The sequence below is a fragment of the Pongo pygmaeus genome, chromosome 8 (genome assembly GCF_028885625.2).
Source record: "Pongo pygmaeus isolate AG05252 chromosome 8, NHGRI_mPonPyg2-v2.0_pri, whole genome shotgun sequence".
NCBI lineage: Eukaryota > Metazoa > Chordata > Mammalia > Primates > Hominidae > Pongo > Pongo pygmaeus.
Window position 1 is genome coordinate 53028580 of NC_072381.2, and position 20400 is coordinate 53048979.

Genomic DNA, 20400 nt, shown 5'->3' on the forward strand with positions numbered 1-20400 from the left:
CTTGGTCCCTTAAAATCATCTACTGATGACAAATTCATTGCAAGCTTAGGGTCCAAGAAAACACATATCCTTGCTCTAGGTACACAGCATTATCACAGGGGAAAGCAAAGAATGCCCTCCATTCACATATCTCTTGAATTTCCTCTGAAAATTTTCATCAGCCATAGCGTGTCCTTACTTTGGTGGGAGATGCCATTCTATTTCCCATCAACTGTTAAATTCAACAATGACATTCCTGAAATCCACACCCATTCCAGGGTCTCAAGGTAATGGATCACTTTCTTTTTTTTTTTTTCTTTTTGAGACGGAGTCTCACTCTGTCGCCCAGGCTGGAGTGCAGTGGTGCGATCTCGGCTCACTGCAAGCTCCACCTCCCAGGTTCACGCCATTCTCCTGCCTCAGCCTCCTGAGTAGCTGGGACTACAGGTGCCCGCCACCACGTCCAGCTAATTTCTTTTATTTTTTAGTAGAGACAGGGTTTCACCGTGTTAGCCAGGATAGTCTCAATCTCCTGACCTTGTGATCTACCCGCCTTGGTCTCCCAAAGTTCTGGGATTACAGTCATGAGTCACCGAGCCCAGCTGGTAATGGATCACTTTCAATACTCAGTAATAAAAGCAGCACCTTCCAATCTCTGACCTCTGGATTTTCACCAGCTTTGTGTGTGCCATTCCCCTACCCCTTGGGTAAACACAGTTATATGGGTAATCTCCTTTCACAAGGGTATACCAGGCAGAGTTCAGAAACCAAATGCAAAGTGTCAGTCCTGATGGAGGCCTGGCCCTGGGATGTCTAGCAAGAGGCTCCACACTGATCCTGTGCTGGATGACAGTGGACTGCCCCACCTATCCTTGGCCAGATGACAGTGGACTACCCTTCTCACCTTTAGCTTGTGTCCCTGAAGCCCCAATATGCTTCTCTCTCTCTCTGCAGTCCACCTTGACCTCAGAGTCAGGACACATCTCCCAACTCTGCCTACACTGCCTCCTCATGAGGTTGGAGTCCCCTAGTGCATGCCCTGCTCAGCCTGAGGTTCCCCAGTACCTCTGTTTGTCTCTGAACTCATCCCCCAGTGCAGGCCCCCATTGGTTTTTTTATTCACCCTTTACATTTGTGCAAACTAAGCACACTGTCAGAGGTTGCCATCTGGGTGGAACGGCCACCAGGTTCTAGACGGACATCTTGTTAACTGCTTTTCAAGCTCTCCTAAAAACTCTTACAGTTACGCTGAATCCAAGTGTCCCATCTTCTTTAACCAGTTCCACAAAGTAGATTTCACCAGCACCAATTTCCGGAGGTGTTGGAGGACAAGAAGAACCAGCACCCTGCCGTAAACAAACAAACAAAAATAAAGATGGGGTGAAGGCAGATGTCACCTCTTAGCTCTCACCTGCTCTCAAGAGCAGGCAGCATTGCACCTCAGAAAGATCATGAGCTTTGGACTGGGCCAGCAGGGGATTCATTTCCAGCTTTATCAGGCCTTCTCCATGTGACCTCAGGCAAGGCAGGAGGAAGATGAGGGAGTGATGGGCTGGGCTGATGCCACTTCTAGGCAAAGAATGCTTGGGTCACTGTTCATGTTCCACTGTCTTTCTGCCTAGAAGATGGGGTCTTTTGTCCTATCTGCCCCCTTTACTTAGTGCTTTCTAATCACCATGAATGTTAGAAAATTCTAATGATACGCAGGAAAATAAACAAGCTGGAGGAAGCTGAACAACGAAGCCTCAACTGCTGAGGTTGAGACCTGAAGTGAGAATCTAAAGTCCACCATACCACAGGATCATCTGGCCACAAAGTTGGTCATAAGACCCTGAAGAGCCTGCAGCATTTGGGTTGGGTCCTACAGCCTGCACCATGGTCAGCATGGCCTTAGAGCTCCCTTGCTCCCCTCAACTGCCCCTAGCCCCAGGAAACCAACTCTCAGGCTTGCCACCAAAGAAGCCCCAGCCTGAAGGCCTCTCTGCTCTGCTTCCTGCCAGAGAGCACCTACCAGAGGAAGGCCTGGGGTGAAGGTTTCTGCTCTGGAGGCCAGTCCGAATCCCAGCTCTGTCCCCTGCTCCCTGAGAGAGCTTGGGTGTTCTCCTTTGCTCTCTCTGTCTCAGGTACCCCACCCATAAAAGGGGTTGATAATAGGAATGATCTCATTGGGTTACCATGGCGCTTCCATGAGCTAATACATATAAAGTGCTCAGGACACTGCCTGGCACACAGGTAAGCACTCAATGAATGGCAGCTACTATCGTTGTTCTTCCACCGGCCTCCTGCATCCATTTCCTCAAGGGATGTTCTGTCCAGGTGAGCACCATGGCCAATTAGGAAGGCACTGTCATTCATGGAGCCCTATTGCATGCCAGATCCTTGTGACAGGGGTCAAGACACACTACCCCAAAATAGGGCACCTTGGCACATTGGAGGAATTGGAGAAACAGCGCATGCAGGAAGGTTTCTCTGACCTTCCCCTGCCCTTCTCTTCTGAAGCAGGCCCTAAAACCTAGGAAGGATTTTCTAACCTTCCCCCGAAGCAGGGCACAAGACCCTCAAGTGAGAACGCCCTCCCTATATCTGGAAAAATGGAGCATCTTATGTGGGAAGACACAGGGACTGAGAGAGGAATCTGAACAAGCAGGCTTTGCTGAGTTCCTCCCACCTTACATACTCCTGCTTTTTGTCTTATCTCATTTCTCCATGACTCTCCATTCTTCAACAAATATACTCAGGGAGAACTGTTTCTTCAGGTCGTTTCCATAAGAAGGCTCACATGTCACATAAAACTTATAGTAAATACACGTGGATGCTTTTCTCATTAATCTGTCTTTAGTTACAGGGGCCCCAGCTGATGAAGCTAAGATGAGTAGAAGAAAGAGACGGGTTTTATCCCCGACACTGGGCATAGTACCTTAGTTTCCACGGCTGTGGACAGACATCATTATCTCCATCATAAAAAGAGAAATGAGGTTGAAAGAGGTGCAATAACCTGCCTGTTTCAACCAGCAAGTTGTCCCAGTGAGAATGAGAAGGGCATACACTCAGCCTAAGTAAGGGAGGAGATGTCGTGGGAGGCCTGTTTTCAAAGGTCTTGGCAGCCTTTGGAGAAACCAGTAATATCAGTTCAGCACCTGGGGTTGAAAACACTGGGTGCTGTGACCACCCCTGAGCCTGAAGGGCGAGAGAAGGGAGTGGTCGATGGACCCTGATAGGAGCTGTGCTCTTTGTAGAGGGACACAGCCAACCTGTGTCAGCACAGGGAGACAGTGGGATGAAGGGTGTGCAGCTGAGACTCCAGCACTGCCACCCTGTCCTCACTCATCCCACAACTGCAGGCTCCTCCTGAGGCTTCTCCTGAGCAGAACCAATCAGAACACAGCAAGGTGACTCAGTCCATGAGCACCAGCTGTGCAGGGCCCAGAGCAGAATGGAGAGGCTGGGGCATGGGTCTGGAGGGGCCTAAGGAGACAACACCACTTAGAGTCCAAAGAGACGGCAAAGGACAGCAGAGCTGGGACTGAAGCACACAGCCCTCCATACACCTACTCCAGATCCCATCTTCTTCCTCCACGGGGTATGGTCAAGAGCAAAGCCACTGAGTTCCCAGCTTGAGGACCAATTCAAGGACAAGAATAGGAGGTGCCTGGTTGCCCACGCCTTGCCATTGGCAGCAATCAATTTCCTCATGGTGCTATTATCATAACAATTATAATTAGTGACTAAGGACTCCAGAGGCACCCACACTGAGCCTGTGCCCAGACACTGCCCTAGAACTCTGCCTTCTTCTATGCATTTTTCTCAACAACCATGCCATGCAGGCATTTGCTTCTGTATGCAAATGAGGAAGCTGTGGCTCAAAGGGGCTAAGTAACTTCCATCCACCTGACATGGAAAACAGAGAACAGGAAGGGCCTAGGGGCCAGGCTGTTGGGCTTCACAGCCTGTTCTCTTTCCTCCAGATCTAGAAAGTGAACCAAGGGATGATTACCTTCAATGGCAGAAAAGAAAGCTGATGTCTCAGCCTGGGCTCTAAGTTCTGCACCCCAGCCATGTCTAGTTCTTCAATATTTCTGTCCTGGTCTTGTGTGTGTGACAACAAACTTCCCTGGTACCCGAAGCTCAGGATGTCTGTAGAGGAGACCCCAGAATTGGCTGTGCTATTCTTTTCTTCATCTGGGTTATTTCCACCAACACCTATAAAAACAAGCCAAGAAAAAGTCAACAGCTTAAAAAGGCCAGTTTCTTGATGGCATCTCTGTGTGGGCACAGCGTTTTCCTCCAGTGACAGAGGGATCTTTTATAGCTGCTTGGGTACAATGTGAATTTAGCTTCTCCTGAAAGATGTTACATTTAGATTAGAGAAAGGGAAGATTCTACATGTGATTTAGAAACCTAGATAGAGCTTAAGTGACCCAACTATGAATGCGTAGGCTCAAAAGAAGTTCATAAGGCCAGCTCTCCCTTATTAAGCTCTAGCCATGTGATGGGCACCTTAGATATACATACATATAGGAAGATATGGACATCTTCCCATCTTCTCAGCAAACCCACCAGGAAGGTGTAATCCCAGTTCAAACATGAGAAAACAGAGTCAAAGCTATTAAGTATCCTGCCCCAAATCCTACAGCCAGCATGTGGGAACTGTCTTAAACCCAGCCTCTCCTGGACACCCCACTGAGCACATCTGCAATCACCATGTGATCCAAAAACCAACGTATCAGGTTCTTTTGGGAGGCTTGGTAATAACCAAACTGCAGGCCCCTGCGAGTGAAGGCTGGGCCACTGATTCCTGCTTACCCCGTGTCTGACTCGTGAGCTGGCATAGAATAAAGAAAAGAACATGAAGTTGTGAATCAGTAGAAAAACCTTGGGCAAGGTACTCAACATAACTGAACCTAAATTTTCCTGTATCTAAAGTAGAGATAATATCAATATCAATAATATTGTAGAGTTGGTGAGGCTTAGAGATTATACATAGAGAAAAGATTTTACATATGTAAAGAAAGATAAAAATATATATGTATATAGGAAAGATATATATTCCCTCATATATATATATATATATATGTATATGGCTCTCATACACACACACACACACAGAGACATGCACAGCTTAGTACATGGTAGAGCCTCAATAAATGTATCTACTGTTAACATGTTATTATTAGCTGCTCAACAAATATATGTGGGAGGAATGAATAACAGTTAGATTTTCTTTAGACCTGGATACAAGTAGATTTACTACTTTTGATACAGACTCATTAACACTCAGGGAAGTGCCCAAACTCACACGCTGAATGAATTCAATTTGAATAAATTTGATTTAATGAATTTGATTTGAAGTTATTCAAATCTAAAGGTATCCAGCAGGGAGTGGCAGGGCCACTGTTTCATAATGCTGTATTTCTGGCCATTTCATTCACAGATTCTGTCATCATTGTCCTTCTGGCAGTATCATAAGCATCGGCTTATTCTCTTCCACATCCTCCATGAAAGGCGAGGATGGGACTCACGATTGAATTGAAAAGTCAAGCCATGCTGCAACTGGTGTCCTGCCTAGTAGACATATGAGCTGGGAGACCTTCTTTGGTAACTGAAACTCAATTTATTGTAGACCATGACGGATGCTCATGATGGACATTTTATCTGTCTGATCCTGATCTCCAATCTAGCCCAGCAGCCTAACCAGATAGAAGAAAGTCGTGGTAGTCAAGTCTCTGCCACGGAGACCCAGCCAGCATCACCAAGGAAACGTCTTCCTCTGGCAGTGGTCCAGCTGTATGAGGAAACCCCACCATGATGAAGGCAGCATTGCCAAAAGGTGGCTGGGGCGCCACAGTGAAAGGACATTTTATTCCCAGCCATTGTGGGAAACTCATTGTCTGGAATTCTAATGTGAGGTTTTGGTTTGAGAATGGCAGACCTCAAGTACTGCTTTTTGACAACTCCATCACAGCAGGCCATCCTTGGACTATGCTGAATTGTGATTCGGTCACCTGCATTGTGTTTCCTGATGACACATGGGACAGTTTGACTGCTCCTGTCAGTGGAGGATGTGGAAGAAAACACAGGGATTGCTGAACCACCGCAGAAAGGAGAGCAGGGGCGCTGGGAAATCCAACAGAGACAGCAAGCCAGAGACTGGCATTGGGGACATACTGAGGCCAGCCCCTGGGAAGGCTTCAACCCCAGGATGAAGGGTGTGGGGCTGAGACCCCAGCACGGCCATCTTCCACCATCCATAGCTTCTGGATGGGGGAGCTGCATGGCATTATGTACATGTACCAGAGTGAGAGAGCGTGCACGGTGTTCAGAAGGCAAGGCAAATGCAGTGCCTACATTTAGGACCTAGAAAATGCTGGCTGGTGTGACAGGAAGTTCTCCTGTATACAAAGGAAAACTGTACGACACCCCTGAAGTGTGAAGAAGCAATCGTGAGCCTGAATTTGCAGGCGGTCTGCTGTTGGTTTACAGGATCACCCAACCAAAAAGCAGCAGTGGTCTCAGGAAACTAGGGAGAAAGGATGTTAGCCTCCTCCCATTACTTCCTCCAGGCTCCTCAAGCTTGCTCCCAACAAAAACAATAGTATTTTCCTTTGATAAAGGCAGTTGTTGCTCTCTCATTCTTATCTAAAGGATGAAGAAAAGCATCATTAAAAAGTACTTTACTCTTTAGGTTGATCAGGAATATGCACATCAAGTAAGAAGAGCGAGCTTGCCATGAAAATTCAGCTTTAAGAACAGGCCAGGTGCAGTGGCTCACACCTGTAATCCCAGCACTTTGGGAGGCTGAGGTGGGCAGATCACTTGAGTTCAGGAGTTTCAGACCAGCCTGGCCAACATATTGAAACCCCGTCTCTACTAAAAAATACAAAAATTAACCAGGTGTGGCGGCGCATGCCTGTAATCCCAGCTGCTTAGGAGACTGAGCCAGGAGAATTGCTTAAACCCAGGAGGTGGAGGCTGCAGAGAGCCGAGATTGTGCCATTGCACTCCATCCTGGCAGACAGAGTGAGACTCCATCTCAAAAAAAAAAAAGGAAAATCAAATACCACATGTTCTCATTTATAAGTGGGAGCTAAATAATGAGAACCCATGGTCACAAAGGGGAACAACAGACACCAGAGCCTACTTGAGGGAGGAGGATGGCAGGAGAGACAGGATCAGGAAAAATAACTACTGGGCACTATGCTGAGCACCCAGGTGATGAAATGGTCTGTACAGCAACCCCTGTGACATGAGTTTGCCTGTAATAACAAACCTACATGTGTACCCCTGAACCCAAAACAAAAGTTTAACAAAGAACAGTTCCTATCTCCTCCCCAGCGGATTGCTATATCTAAACCCAAACTATAGAAATCCTGGAGCAGACTCTATCAACAAGGACTTTGGGTGGCAATAAAAAGGTCCTCCCTGCCATGCAAGGAGAGTTGACAGAAAAAAAAGACTGGTTGTATCCAGCCGTGTCTAACAAAATTAGAGTAGGTTACTCCCTTTCAGCAAGACAAGCAGTGGTAATGCCCATTCTGCCCCTGAAATTGCAAAGCTTATTAATTTGTGCCACTACACTGCTTGTTTGCAAGTCAATACCACGAGAAAAGCAATACAGAAGACCTACGTGGACTTCAAGGTCTAGTACCTCACAGTAATCATGTACTCCTGAAAGCAGGGAAGCTCTCAAGCTCCCCAGAGCCGGTTAAAACATACCTTTTGACTGAGAAATAATTAATTCTATGTTTTCAGGGGAACTCTGGATCATCCTAACAGCCATGTTGAATGTGAAGCCCTCCAGACTGATGTGATTCAGGGCTAGTATCTGCCCTCCTGGAAAAATAAAACATCTCAATAATCCTTCCAAGGAAATAAAAAAGAGTGGTTTCTTAAAACAGTATCTCTAGTGATTTAAAAAGATGTACCTGGTTTGATCGTTTTTGCTTTTTCTGCTGGTCCTCCAGGTATAATAGAAGATATAAAAATGCCAGGGTCAGCTTGGCCTGAATACTCTCCCTCATTAATGACAAAACCTGTAATCCAAGATGATAGTCCATGATCAGATGATACTTAGTGATTTTGCTGTTCAGAGAGGTTAGGTTATTTCCCTGATATCACACAGCTACCAAGTGGCATTAGCTGATAGTTACAGTCAGGTCTTCTGATCCTCAAATAGAGGATCTTTTCTACTCTGCCATGATGCTTGAAGAAAGGTGGATTGTTCCCCATTAGTAAGCACAGCTAAAACTAGGAACACAAACCACCAATATGCACTGGATTTTGCTCCAGTAGATAATGAGACATAGGAAATAAATGATTTTTCATCAAGTACCTTGTCTCCGTACCTTGTTTCTTATACAGTTTTTAGGGTCTTAGAAAGTGGTCACTGGTAAGAGGTGAGATAAATTGACTCTTCTTTCCCACTGCTGACTACAGGAATGTTGCTACATGGTATTAGGGGAAAAAATCTTTTTCTGCAATGTACTTAGATGCATCCCAAAAATGTATCAGGCTTAAAAGAAAAACTTGGAAACAAAAGTCCCATTGCTCTTTAGGGACAATTAAAAGGAGAAAAAAAACAGAAGTGATCACTAGAAAAGGCAAATTGGGTGAGGAGTGATAGGAAAGGGGAGTAGACAAGTTGAAAGGGAAAACAGCACCCACCTCCCCACTTTGCCCAGTGGTAGAGACTGGGCCTCACCTGCAGGGAGCTCTCTTACCAAAACCACGATGTGGGTCACGTTTCAGTGTCACACACACGATTTCTTGGCCCGGTTCAGCTGTAAAGCTCTTCCTCCTATTATTCTTTGACCCTAAAGGTAGAAGCAGAGCACCACATTGTGCTTTTCCCCCAAATTATTTGGGAGCTAATACAAAAGGAGTAAACAGCATTTCACACACGTGCGCGCACGCACATTCACACGCACACATTCCTGAAAAAAAGTAGCTCACATTTAATCTCCCAGCAGTGCTGGGAATGGACACCTGAACACACACTCACATGAGCCTCTCTGGAGTGTCACTCAGTGTTGCTCAAGTTCCAGCTTAAAGAGCAGAGGCAAGAACAGGATGGGCTATGGTGCTTGTTTTCTCTATGACTTACTGTATCTATTTTTTTCCGCATTGATTTTGGGACAAGACAGAGGATAAGCAGAGATGTATTAATACTTGCTGAGAGTGAAAACAAAAACAAAAGCTAAAATAGAGATGAGACAGCAAAGCCTTCCCATCCCAGGCCTCAAATAACCAGGGGTGACAAGGTGCCAGCAGCCCAGCCTGTGTGACCTGTGGTCTTCCCCTGGCTTGGATCATGGAGGAGCCCCAGGCAGAGCCCTGAAGCTGTTCCCGGAGAGCTGGAGTCCTGGAGTGGGGCACTTCAGTGTGTGCCACAGTGTACTTGGGAAAATCCCCAAACGGTGACCCACCACTGCAATCCTTCCGAGTCTCTCCCTCCCCCAGGGAACTTGGCAGAAATTGGCAGACAGCTACTGGTAAAGAGTTGCCTGGCAGTTTTCCTGATTGATATAGTTTGGCTGTGTCCCCACCCAAATCTCAACTTGAATTGTATCTCCCAGAATTCCCGCATGTTGTGGGAGGGACCCAGGGGGAGGTAATTGAATCATGGGGGCCCGTCTTTCCCATGCTATTCTCGTGATAGTGAATAAGTCTCACGAGATCTGATGGGTTTATCAGGGGTTTCCTCTTTTGTTTCTTCCTCATTTTTCTCTTGCTGCCATCATGTAAGAAGTGCCTTTCGCCCCCTGCCATGATTCTTAGGCCTCCCCAGCCATGTGGAACTGTAAGTCCAATTAAACCTCTTTTTCTTCCCAGTCTTGGGTATGTCTTTATCAGCAGCATGAAAACGGACTAATCCACTGATCCAACCATCAGGCTTAATGCTCACTGAGTAGAGATATTTTTCCAAGTGTCGGATCTCTTTGTCCTCACATTCAATGGGGAACTGGCCAGGAAGATGCATGGCAGAAGGGACTGCAGTCTACTCTGTGTATGTTTTCTGGTGAATACTGGGAGGTGATGTTCTGGCCTGCATAAATAAGCATATCTACAGTGAATGGTGCCTTTTTCTGAACACACCCTCCATAGCAGGTATTCTTCCTTCTGGACAAGAGTGCTGGGATTGTCTTCGCCAGAGCTAACACATTTCAGATCCACATACCCAGCCAAAGCTAAATGTCTCTTCCCAACCACAGGTAGTTTAAAAAGAAAACAATTCAAAAACAAGGTTACAAACATTGTGTGGGAAGCAAAATGAAGTGGTGGTAAAAGACTTAAAGCAAGCTTCCCGCGTAGGGGTTCCTCCACCCGAGCCCTGGTTGTGGCCTGGCCCATACCTGCATGCATGCTCTGAACAGGTGGCCCAGACAGAGAGTCCCAGGTCATTGGCCTCTGGATCACACAGGCACTCTTCAGCTGCTCCCGGCCAGTGCAGGGGCTGCCGGGAAAAGAAAATGAGTTTAGATAAGGTGGCCCACAGGGAAGGACAGTGAGGTTAGATAAGGTGGCTCAGGGAGGCAACTTCTTGGCATTTCTGAGTATGGATGGTGGCTCAGGGAGGGCAGCCTTGTGTATAGTCACCCAGCAGCTCCTCAGAGGTACCCCATCAAGGGCTGATCTAGTTATTAGGAGGGCACTGGGAAAAATGGCTCTAGGATCTTTATGTCTCAGAGGGAACACTGAGGTCACTCTGGCTTCATATGAGCCTCCTACTATGTGCAAGATACATGATCCTGTAAACCTCCATTTTTTCAACCATAAAATAAGAATAATATTCCTACTTCCCAGGCTTCTAAGGGAACTGAAATGAGATAGAAAGCATCAAACACCAGCACTCTTAGTGGATACTGATGTTTTGTCATTTGCTCCTGTTTTCAGCTGAAGGCCTTCAGCCAGGCCAGGCACCCTCCACACCCCACCTACCACATGCTCGAGAGCTGCGCAGGGTCACTGACCTGCTTGATCATTGTACATGTTGTGTTGGGTGCCACCTGATCATACCATGCTGTGAACAAGAAGCACTCATGCAAGCATTCAACTGGCCCTGACGGAATATGCCTCATGCTAGTAAATAATGTACTAGAGCCCAGCAGAATAATGAGTCAAGGGAGATGTTGCCCCTGCCCCGGGGTCAGTTCTGCACAGAGATAAGCTACATTCAGAGGTGAGCAAAGTCTAGAGTGAGAGGAAACAATTGATGTAAAGCTGTGGGTCTCAGAGCCCTGGAAAAAGCCAGCTCTGGGCCTCCTGGACAGCCAAACATCTGAGCAGATTCAGCTTCCCTGGTTACCCAGACTGACCCCACCCCTCAGAGCCCCACAGCAATCTCACAGCTTCAAGCAGCTGGACTATGGCAGGGGTCGCTGGCATGGACAGTTACCTATGGACCCACCCCCTGTACCCTTGGAGCCGTGACACCAGGGCTCTCTGCAGGGAGCTTGGCACCGTGCAAAGAGGCTGCAGCCAGAAAGGGAAGAACGGGTGGTGGGGGGAGGAGAAGTCCAGCCTCACAGAGAGGTGCAGCACAGAGTAGCTTTGGAGACTGGCGACGGACGAGGCCTCACTCTGACTTGGTTCCTGTTGGTGCTTGCCTTGCAGCATGATCGACCCACAGTGACTGAGAACCCCAGGTGTCAGGCCTGAGCTCCAAGGCACTGAGGGTAAAGGGTGGGTCAGGCATGGGCCTGTCCTCTGGGAGTCCCCAGCCTGCTGTGGGATGCAGGGTGGATGACTTTCATGCCTCCTAGAGCCAACTAAGGTGCCCAGGGAGAGGCTGCGACAGGGTGCTCGTGGGCTCAACGGATGGAGAAATCCCCACGGTCTGGGAGGAGCCGAGAGAGGCGATGATGCTGAGGTGGCCTTCAGGTGGCCTTTAGGGAAAAGGAAGGGCTTTTCTGGGCCTGGGGTTTTATGACCCATGTGATCTGGGCCACATATGCAACCCTTTATTGCTTAAAAGCCAATCACTGCCAGTCACAAAAGGATGAAATGTGAATGATTCCACTCATCTGAGGAACCTGGAGCAGTCACATTCATAGACCAGAAGGAGCATGGCAGTGGCCAGTGGATGAGGCAGGTGGAATGGGAGTTGTGTCGAATGAGTGCAGTTTCAATTTGGGAAGACGGACAGAGCTCTGGGGATGGACTTTGGTGATGGTAGCACAACATCGTGAATGGACTGCGTGCTACTGAACTGACAAGTGGTTAGGATGGTAGATGTTATATTATGTGTATTTTACCACAATTTAAAAACATTTTAAATGTGAACTTTAAAAAAATCCATTTACTGAAAGCTTTCCCTGCCAGCCTTAGAGCTAAGGATACACCAGGCACATTGCTGTTCTTGAGAAGTTCCATGTTTAACAGCACAGACACGAGCATGTGGGTGTCAGGGTGGAGGGGACAGAGGGTACCGCCCTAACTGGAGCCAGCGATGTGGAGGAGCCACACCTTTGCCTGAGGCAGTGGGGAAAGGCTTCAGAAAAGCAGTGATGTGAAGTCAGAGGCCACCTCCCAGGAGTGGGAGGGCAGGCAGGAGCTGTACTTCAGGGCAGGCAGCCACTGGCACCACGTGCTGTGTAAACAACTGCTCAGGAATGCCACTGGCAATGGGGTCCTGCCTCCACGTGTCAGCCTTCCCTCCTGTGGTCACATGCCCAGGCTTAGGCCAGCGGCATGACCTGCACCTTTCCACACAGACCTCATGTAGGCCACCTCTCCGCTGGCCTGCGAGCTCATGAGGTGGGGACCACAACTGTCCTGCTCATCACTGAATCCTCCACACCTGGCCCAGGGCTGGCACACAGTAGGTGCTCAATCCATTTTTCTAGTAAGACTAAGGAGGTCCTTGCTCATGGTATTCCTCCTCTTCCTCTCACAGTGCCCAGATCCTATTCATCAGTCAAGACCTGATGTCACATCTCCCAAGCAACCGTCCCTGGTGCCCTTGCTTGGAAATTGCTGCACCGTTCATGGAGCCTAACGCTGTGTTCGAGACCAGCATCAGGGCACTCACCACAGACCCAACCCATATTCAGCTTTTATAACATGATTTAATTCCCACAGCTACCCAGTGGGGAGGGATGACTATTACTACCACTGGACGAATGAGGAAACTGAGGCCTGGGGTGTTGAATAACTTCCTTGAGGTCACACGGCACTAGACCATGGAGCAAGTATTGGCAAAGGACTTCCATGATGCGGGGCTTGATCCAGAACCCTGTCAGAAGGGGTCCCTGGCAGAGTGGCCTCTGTACCATGACAGAAACGCTAAACGTCTCAATTGCATCACTGTCATGGCCTTTGGCCCACCTCAGACTTCAACTGCAGTGGTGGGGGGCAGTTCCATGAGAGCTCAGGCTCAGTTGAGCTGACAGCATCCTGGCTCAGGTGTGGCCCTCTCTCTGCTCTAGAGATTCTTGTCCATCTTGGGAGCCGTCTCCACTCCCACTATTCCCACCTTACCCAAAAGCACGGGAGAGTCCAGGCCTCTCAGCCTTCGACCAAAGGGAAGTAGGAGCCAGTACATAGTGTTTGCCTCCTGTCCTGCAGTTCTAGGAGGCCTCTGCACACCTCTGTGGAGCTGAGCCCTGGTTGCCCTCAACAGCTACCCAGTGACCCCTACCCCTGTGACCACACTTTGCCTGCTTCCCCAACTCCCTCTCTCTCTCACTCCTTCTTGGCATCACCTCCACAAAAACATACCTGCACCCAAACCAGTGTCTCAAGCTGTGCTTCTTGGAGGTGGGGTTGCGGGAATCTTCCAAGAACTCAAAAGCCTAGTAATTAAGTTTCCCTTTTCACCCACAAGTTACCGGTAACTCGTGAGTTATTAAGGCATTTGTAAAATTTGGCATTTGTAAACCGAGATTAGAGTTATACTGAATATTACAGAGGGTGCCAATTCAGCTTTGTATCAAGAAGGGCAGCAACCATGCAACACTGAAAAGCCCCTACTGGGCGTGACCACTGGCCAGTCGCTGGAAGGGCCACCATTCTCAGGAAGGATGCTTTGTGGGCAACACATCCTCAAGATGGCCTTGAGTCAGTCATGGCTTCTTCTGCCTTTTAAACAATGAAGTGCTATAAGGTACCATTAGTTTGGGTGACAAATGAAAGATGTCCACAAAGTCTTGGACACTCCTACATCAAGACGTGGAGCCTATTTCTGCTCCCTTTGAATCTGTGCTGACCTGTGACTATTTTAACCAACAGTATGGCAGCAGTGACACCAGGCTAGCTTCAGGCTTAGACTTGAAGAGAACTGACAGCTTCTTTTTGGGATCTTGGAGCCCTCCTGCCTTGCAGAACCTTGCTGGAGACCCCACATGGAGAGGAGTCAAGACTACTCACGGAGGGAGAGGAGCTCCATGAGCACTGCCTCCCAACCATCCAAGGAACTAGCCTGTGAACAAAGTCGTCTTGTGTCCTCTAGACTAGTCCAGCATCTGCTGGACCCCAGTCAATACCACATGAAACCCAGAAGAATCCCTCAACTAAGTCCTGCCTGAATTTCTAACCCAGTTCACTGTGAAATTTCTAATCCAGTTCATTGTGAAACGGAATAACACAATAGTCATTGTTTTAAGCCACTATACTTTGGGGTCATTTGTTACACAGCAATAGATGCTCAAAACCTTTTTGCTTTACCACTGTTGATTTAGTTTGTGGTACACAGCAATGTACATTTGCATCAACAGAATTGGGGGCAACACTTTTCTAAGAATTACTTTAAGATGATAGTTATGGATATAGATACAGGTATAGATATAGATATAGATACACACATAGACTTTCAGTTCAAATGAATCATCCATACCCTCTTGCTGAAGTAGCTGGAAAACTCAACCCAAAAAAACAGCTCCTGCAGCAACCTTCATTGGTCATATGCTGCCTGGGAATCTGTGCTATTTCTATAAATTGCAGTGTAAATGTAATCCAAGTCCTAGGCTATTTTTAAATTTATGAATCGTTGTTTTGTCATGTGAAGTTGCATTTATAAGCCCACTATTTTTACATATAAATTTAAATGATAAGAAACTCATCAATAGGAAAGGTAGCATGGTGTAGAGGTTAGGAGTTGGACTCTAAGGCCAGCTGCATGTGTTCAAATTCTAACCCCTGGGTTTCCTCTCTGTGATGTGATGAGAACAACAGAAACACTTAACAGAGTCATAAGACTTAAATTAGTTGACGTGTACACATGCTCAGGATAGCACCTGGCTGATAATAAGGTCAAATAGGCTTATTGCAACTTGTTTATTTGTCCTCTCCAATTTCATATTATCATCTAGTTCCTTCGTCACCAAAAAATGGGAGCATCATAGAAGGAGGAATGGGATGTTGGCCCTAGAGTGTTTAACATAGACTTAGCCCATAGATGGCCTTCTGTAAATCTCTGTGGAACTGATTGACAGTTACCCAATAAATATATACTTTTCTTAGACATCTAACATCCTTTAAACAATTTCTTGGCCGGGCGTGGTGGCTCATGCCTGTAATCCCAGCACTTTGGGAGGCTGAGGATGGTGGATCACCTGAGGTCTGGAGTTCGAGACCAGCCTGACCAACATGGAGAATCCCCGTCTCTACTAAAAATACAAAAATTAGCAGGGTGTGGCAGTGCATGCCTGTAATCCCAGCTACTTGGGAGGTTGAGGCAGGAGAATTGCTTGAACCCGGAAGGCTGAGGTTGCGGTGAGCCAAGATCATGTCACTGCACTCCACCAGCCTGGACAACAAGAGCAAAACTCCGTCTCAAAAAAAAAAAAAAAAATCTTCAGTACAGATCACTGCAAAGCATCAAGCACATGGTGGTTTGGGCCCAGAGAACAAATGTGTCACACCCACCTGCGCCCGATGCCTTCTGGTCCAGCCTCCTTGCTGCCGTCCACGTTGAAGTTATCCAATGATGTGCTCAACAGGCCTCCTGCAGCATCCTGAAGCCTGGATGCAAACAACTCGTTTTCTGAGCATGACAATCTCTGAATCCAAATGAGAGGCTTAGACTGGGCCTGGTATGCAGGACTCAAATTGGCCGTTTGCACAAACTTATCATGGTCTGAATTTGGGGAGAAAAAGATAGACATACACACAGACAAGAATGATGCTGGATCCATTGCTCTGGTGGTTGTAACATATCACTGGGCCCCCGCTCTCCTCCTCCTTTCTTTTTGTGCTGCTATTTTGTCTCCTGCGATTATCCCTGAGAATGCAAGTTCTCCTAATTAGCACTTGCTAATGAAAGAAACCTCAGAAACAGAAGAAGGAAGAGACAAGATGCTCTCTCTCCCCCTGCAGCTGACAGGACGCAGAGCCAAAGAGCCTGTTAAAATGGGTGCTAACCCTAGAGCATTTGCGGGTGCGTCGGGCTCCGGCCGAGCCTCCTGCGAAATCGGCTGCCCCATCCCCTTCTGCTTTCTGCTTTTACAGATCTGTCCTCCCAAACATTCTTGTAGCAAATGTGCCTCCAAATCTCCTGAGATCCCAAGATTAGGCTCTGCTCTGTGGAGTATAACCTTTAATCTCTACACAGCATAGTTTGACCTGGTAATCATATTTAATACAAAGTCCTATTTCCTGAAATATAATGTGAGATGTGTTGGGTCCCCCCAGCTTTGACACTTGCCTTTCTCCTTTCATGCAGACATGTTTAATAAATAACTTTGATGAAGTCTTGAACTTAAGACCACGGATGTGATTAACTCCCCACTTCACTATTCACATTGTTCATTAAAAAAAAATGGGATTTGAAAAATAGAGCTTTTAAGTTAATGAGGCTTTACATAAAGCCAAGTTAGTATTTTAAGAAAGGAAAATGATGAATACATTCTGACCATCTGTGCCTTGCTAAAACCAAGAAGGAAAGAATGGTCAGACACATGGTAGTGGTGTGGCTCCTGGTTTCTCTGTGTGTGCATGTGTGTGTGTGCACATGCACTTCTAGAGCCTGGTGAAGTGCCTCCATTTCAAGGATATCCATGGGCATATATTTCTTCAAACAGACCCCCCTCTCTTCCCTACAATGGTGTCTGGTTCCCCGCCAGGGCTGTGCTTACTGCAAAGCCAGCCTTTTAAAAAAAACTTTTTGAGAATTTTCTGCATGCATGAGGCATTATGATACCGTCACTCACATACAGTAGGCAAAAAGCAATGGAGGAATATAAGTAAATTAAATGTGACCTGCAGCTTTTGCACAAATTGCATAGTATCTTAATCCGAGCTTGGGCTTGTTCAGAAACAGCAACAACAGCAGTAATGTCAACATCAACTACTAATATTTGCTGAACGCTTACTATGTGCCAGGCACAGTGGGAAGCACATTATCTGCATTGTCTCATTTAATCCTCACAATAATCCTGTGGGGTAGATATTATTATACCCAATTTAAAGATCATGGAACTTGGGGCTAAGAGAGTGTTAATAATTTGCTCATGGTCCCAAAGCCAGTAAGTGGTAGGGCAGACTCACACTCAAATCTGCAGACTCCACAGTCCACACTGGAAAATGGGGATGCTAAGGACACAAAGACAATGACAGTAGCAGGGGAGATTGATCTGAGACACGCCCAGCCTTCTGTTTACCAGGGCCCAAAGGGACAGTGACCTTAGAGTTAATCATGATGGATATTAATACCCACAGGCGGATATTCTAGGCAGAGACAGTGGAGGCAAGGTCGCAGCTCAGAGAGGTTTAGCGGGTTTGAAGCAAGACTGTACAGAGACTGTGATTACAGGAAGGAGCCATCCCTTAGAGGCAGGGGACTCACAAAAGTTAGCAGAGGAGACAGAGCTCAAGGGCCTGTGAGATGCTGGAGAGTGCCTGGAGCCTGAGGAGGAAGCTCAGCTGGCAGGAGAGGGGCCACTTAGTGAGGTCAGGAAATGAGACCCTGGGTGTCAAGCACTCAGCATCAGGGACTCAGCCTACAGCTGTGGGCTGGTGGGGCTGCCGGTGAGTGCCAGTGTCATCGCCAGGCCTCAGCTTCATGGGGCTGACTGGGTGGACAAACAGTGGAGTGGGGATTTGTTGGAAGATGGTAGAGCCAAAAGTAGACAGCCTTTCAAGAATGGAAGGAAGCATTGCGACGAATGTCCCAAAGCTACTAGTGAGCTGAGGACAGTGGACAGTTTCTATTCCCTGCTGTGGGTGACTCGTAGCATAATTGTGGCACTAGGGAAATAAGACTGAATCCATCTGGATGTCAAGGGCAAAGTCCAAGTCACTTACAGTGTCTCAAGGACACAGGATATACTCAGAGCCAAGGGCCACAAGGAAAAGACACCCAGGACAAGATTCTGGGCAGCTCACTGCAAATCTGCAGTCTTGCAGCCTTCTTGTGGAAGGGCCGAGACCACCCCTGCAGCCCCCAGGCCACCCATGAGAAACAGCTGAGCAAAGGCCCATGGGCCCCACTCCGCAGGGCTGACAGATCCTGCCTATTTAGTCCGGAAATTATTCATTTGTAAAAGCTCAGTGATCTATCTTTTCTCCCCTCAGAACCAAATATAACTATAAAGTAATATGTTTATTGAGATAATTCACAGAAGAATGACTAAGAAGCACTTGGAAAGTGCTCAACTGCTCAAGAATCAAAGGACTGCAAAATAAAGCCACAGTGAGAAATCACTTTTACCTTCAAATGAACAAAGATAAACACGATGATATCTATTCCAACAACGATGCAACAAAACAGACAAGACAATACTGGGCTTGAGAATGGCACTCGGGAAAACAGCAATAGTCTTAAAAATGCCCAGCGTTGGTACCCAACAATTACACTTCTGAGATCTAGCTAAAAGAAACGATATAAAATATAGAAAAATGTTTCTTCCAATGATATTTATCATATTATTTGTAATACTTAAAAACAAAAAGTGAACTAAATATCAAAAATGGGAAGGGTTCAGTAAATGATTGTAATTCCACACAAATCATCCATTCATTCATCAAAAAACATGTATTAAATACTTCCCATTTGACACACCACACCTCTGTTCTGTGCTGGAGCTGCTCTTGTGGAACTCCCAGTCCACTGCTGACTGCAGGCAGGCATATCCACAAATAAAAGTGGCAGAATAATATAGGTGAGAAGACAGAGGTCTGCACAGCAGAGGGAGTGGTCCATCCACCTAGGAAGAGCCACCTGGGGGCAGTCAATCAGGAAAGCCTTCAAGGATGAGGTTACCCTTAAGCTTATTTACAGAGGATTGGACTTATCTTGGTGGTCTGAGCCAGGACGGGGTTAGGAACGCGCTGTAGGCAGAGGGTATGCTGGGCACAAAAGCCCTGGAAGCTGAGCCATCCTGGTGTGCTGAACAGCCTGCAAGCTGGCATGAAAAACAGCCAGAGATCAGAGAGGAGGAGCCAGGGCAAAGAATACGGCAGGATTGGGGACAGAGTGGGAAGTGTCTGGCATGCCATTCTAGAAGAAGAAGTTTGAGCTTGTCCTTGCAGACAACAGAGAGCCATTAACAAGTTTTCAGCATGGAAGAAAATGACAGGATTGGTCCTTTTGAAAGGTCACTCTGAAGGCTGAGAAGGACTATTATCCGGGACAAGAGTACCAGCAGCAAGTCCATTATGTGACGTGCCTCCATTTCAAGGATATGAGATGTGTTGGGTTCCCCCAGCTTTGACATCTCTCTCTCTGTTTTTGGTGACAAGTGGGGTGGGAAGAGAGGGTGCAGGCCCCGACACTCCCAGTTTCCTGCAGGAAGGCTGGGTGACCTGCTGTGAACAAGACAAATATCATGGCAAAGAGAGGTGTGTGAGAGGAAGAGATCAATTACGGATGCCCTGAGCTTGAGGGGTGTGTGGGACCATCAGCTGGAGGCGGTCAGTTCTCGGCTGCATGTAATCGCTGAAAAGGGTTACATGAATCTGCAGAGAGAGTTTCCAAAATGAAGAAATATTTTAAAAGGCAAGGAAACTTTGTCTAAACTCATCCTTTCAATGCAAATGAATGTTAGATTCCTAAAAACTCCTAAGATGGTAGAATGTGCAGTTTGAGAAAACAGCCTATTACAAGCCAAATAGGCCTGAAAGGACTAATTTTACAAGTGAGCTCATGAAATATTTATAAATATTTTACAGTCACTGAAATCAGGCAATAAAAGCAATATCGATGGTGTTTCACACACTGTTCTCAGCAATAGCAGGTAAGTCAGGTATAATTAATTTACATTTGTCACCTCCAGCTCCCTGGAAATATCCTGGAACCACCAGCCTGTGGTTTCAATGAAATGTTTATATGTTCATCTGGTTCTGCTGCAAATAATAAAATAAGCTACCATTATTTTCTGCATTTGGTTCTGCATCTGAAAGTTCAGCAACTTTGTTTCCCAGTTGACCCCAACTCCTGGGCCAGCCCCAGGACCCAACGACACAGCTCCCATATGAATTGGCTGGCAC

At 47.0% G+C, this 20400-nt stretch overlaps 1 protein-coding gene across 2 annotated transcripts in view; it reads right to left on the reverse strand.

Annotated features, from left to right (window-relative positions):
* The window catches only part of FRMPD2 (FERM and PDZ domain containing 2), a 121667-nt gene that overhangs the window by 20251 nt on the left and 81016 nt on the right, over positions 1–20400 (reverse strand). For both annotated transcript variants that reach the window (XM_054435554.1, XM_054435555.1), the window contains 7 exons: positions 15841–16051; positions 10329–10429; positions 8697–8789; positions 7902–8009; positions 7693–7809; positions 3974–4179; positions 1221–1325 (listed from right to left, as the gene is read on the reverse strand). In XM_054435554.1, the coding sequence (XP_054291529.1) occupies positions 1221–1325; positions 3974–4179; positions 7693–7809; positions 7902–8009; positions 8697–8789; positions 10329–10429; positions 15841–16051 (941 nt within the window). The remainder of the gene's footprint in view (positions 1–1220; positions 1326–3973; positions 4180–7692; positions 7810–7901; positions 8010–8696; positions 8790–10328; positions 10430–15840; positions 16052–20400) is intronic.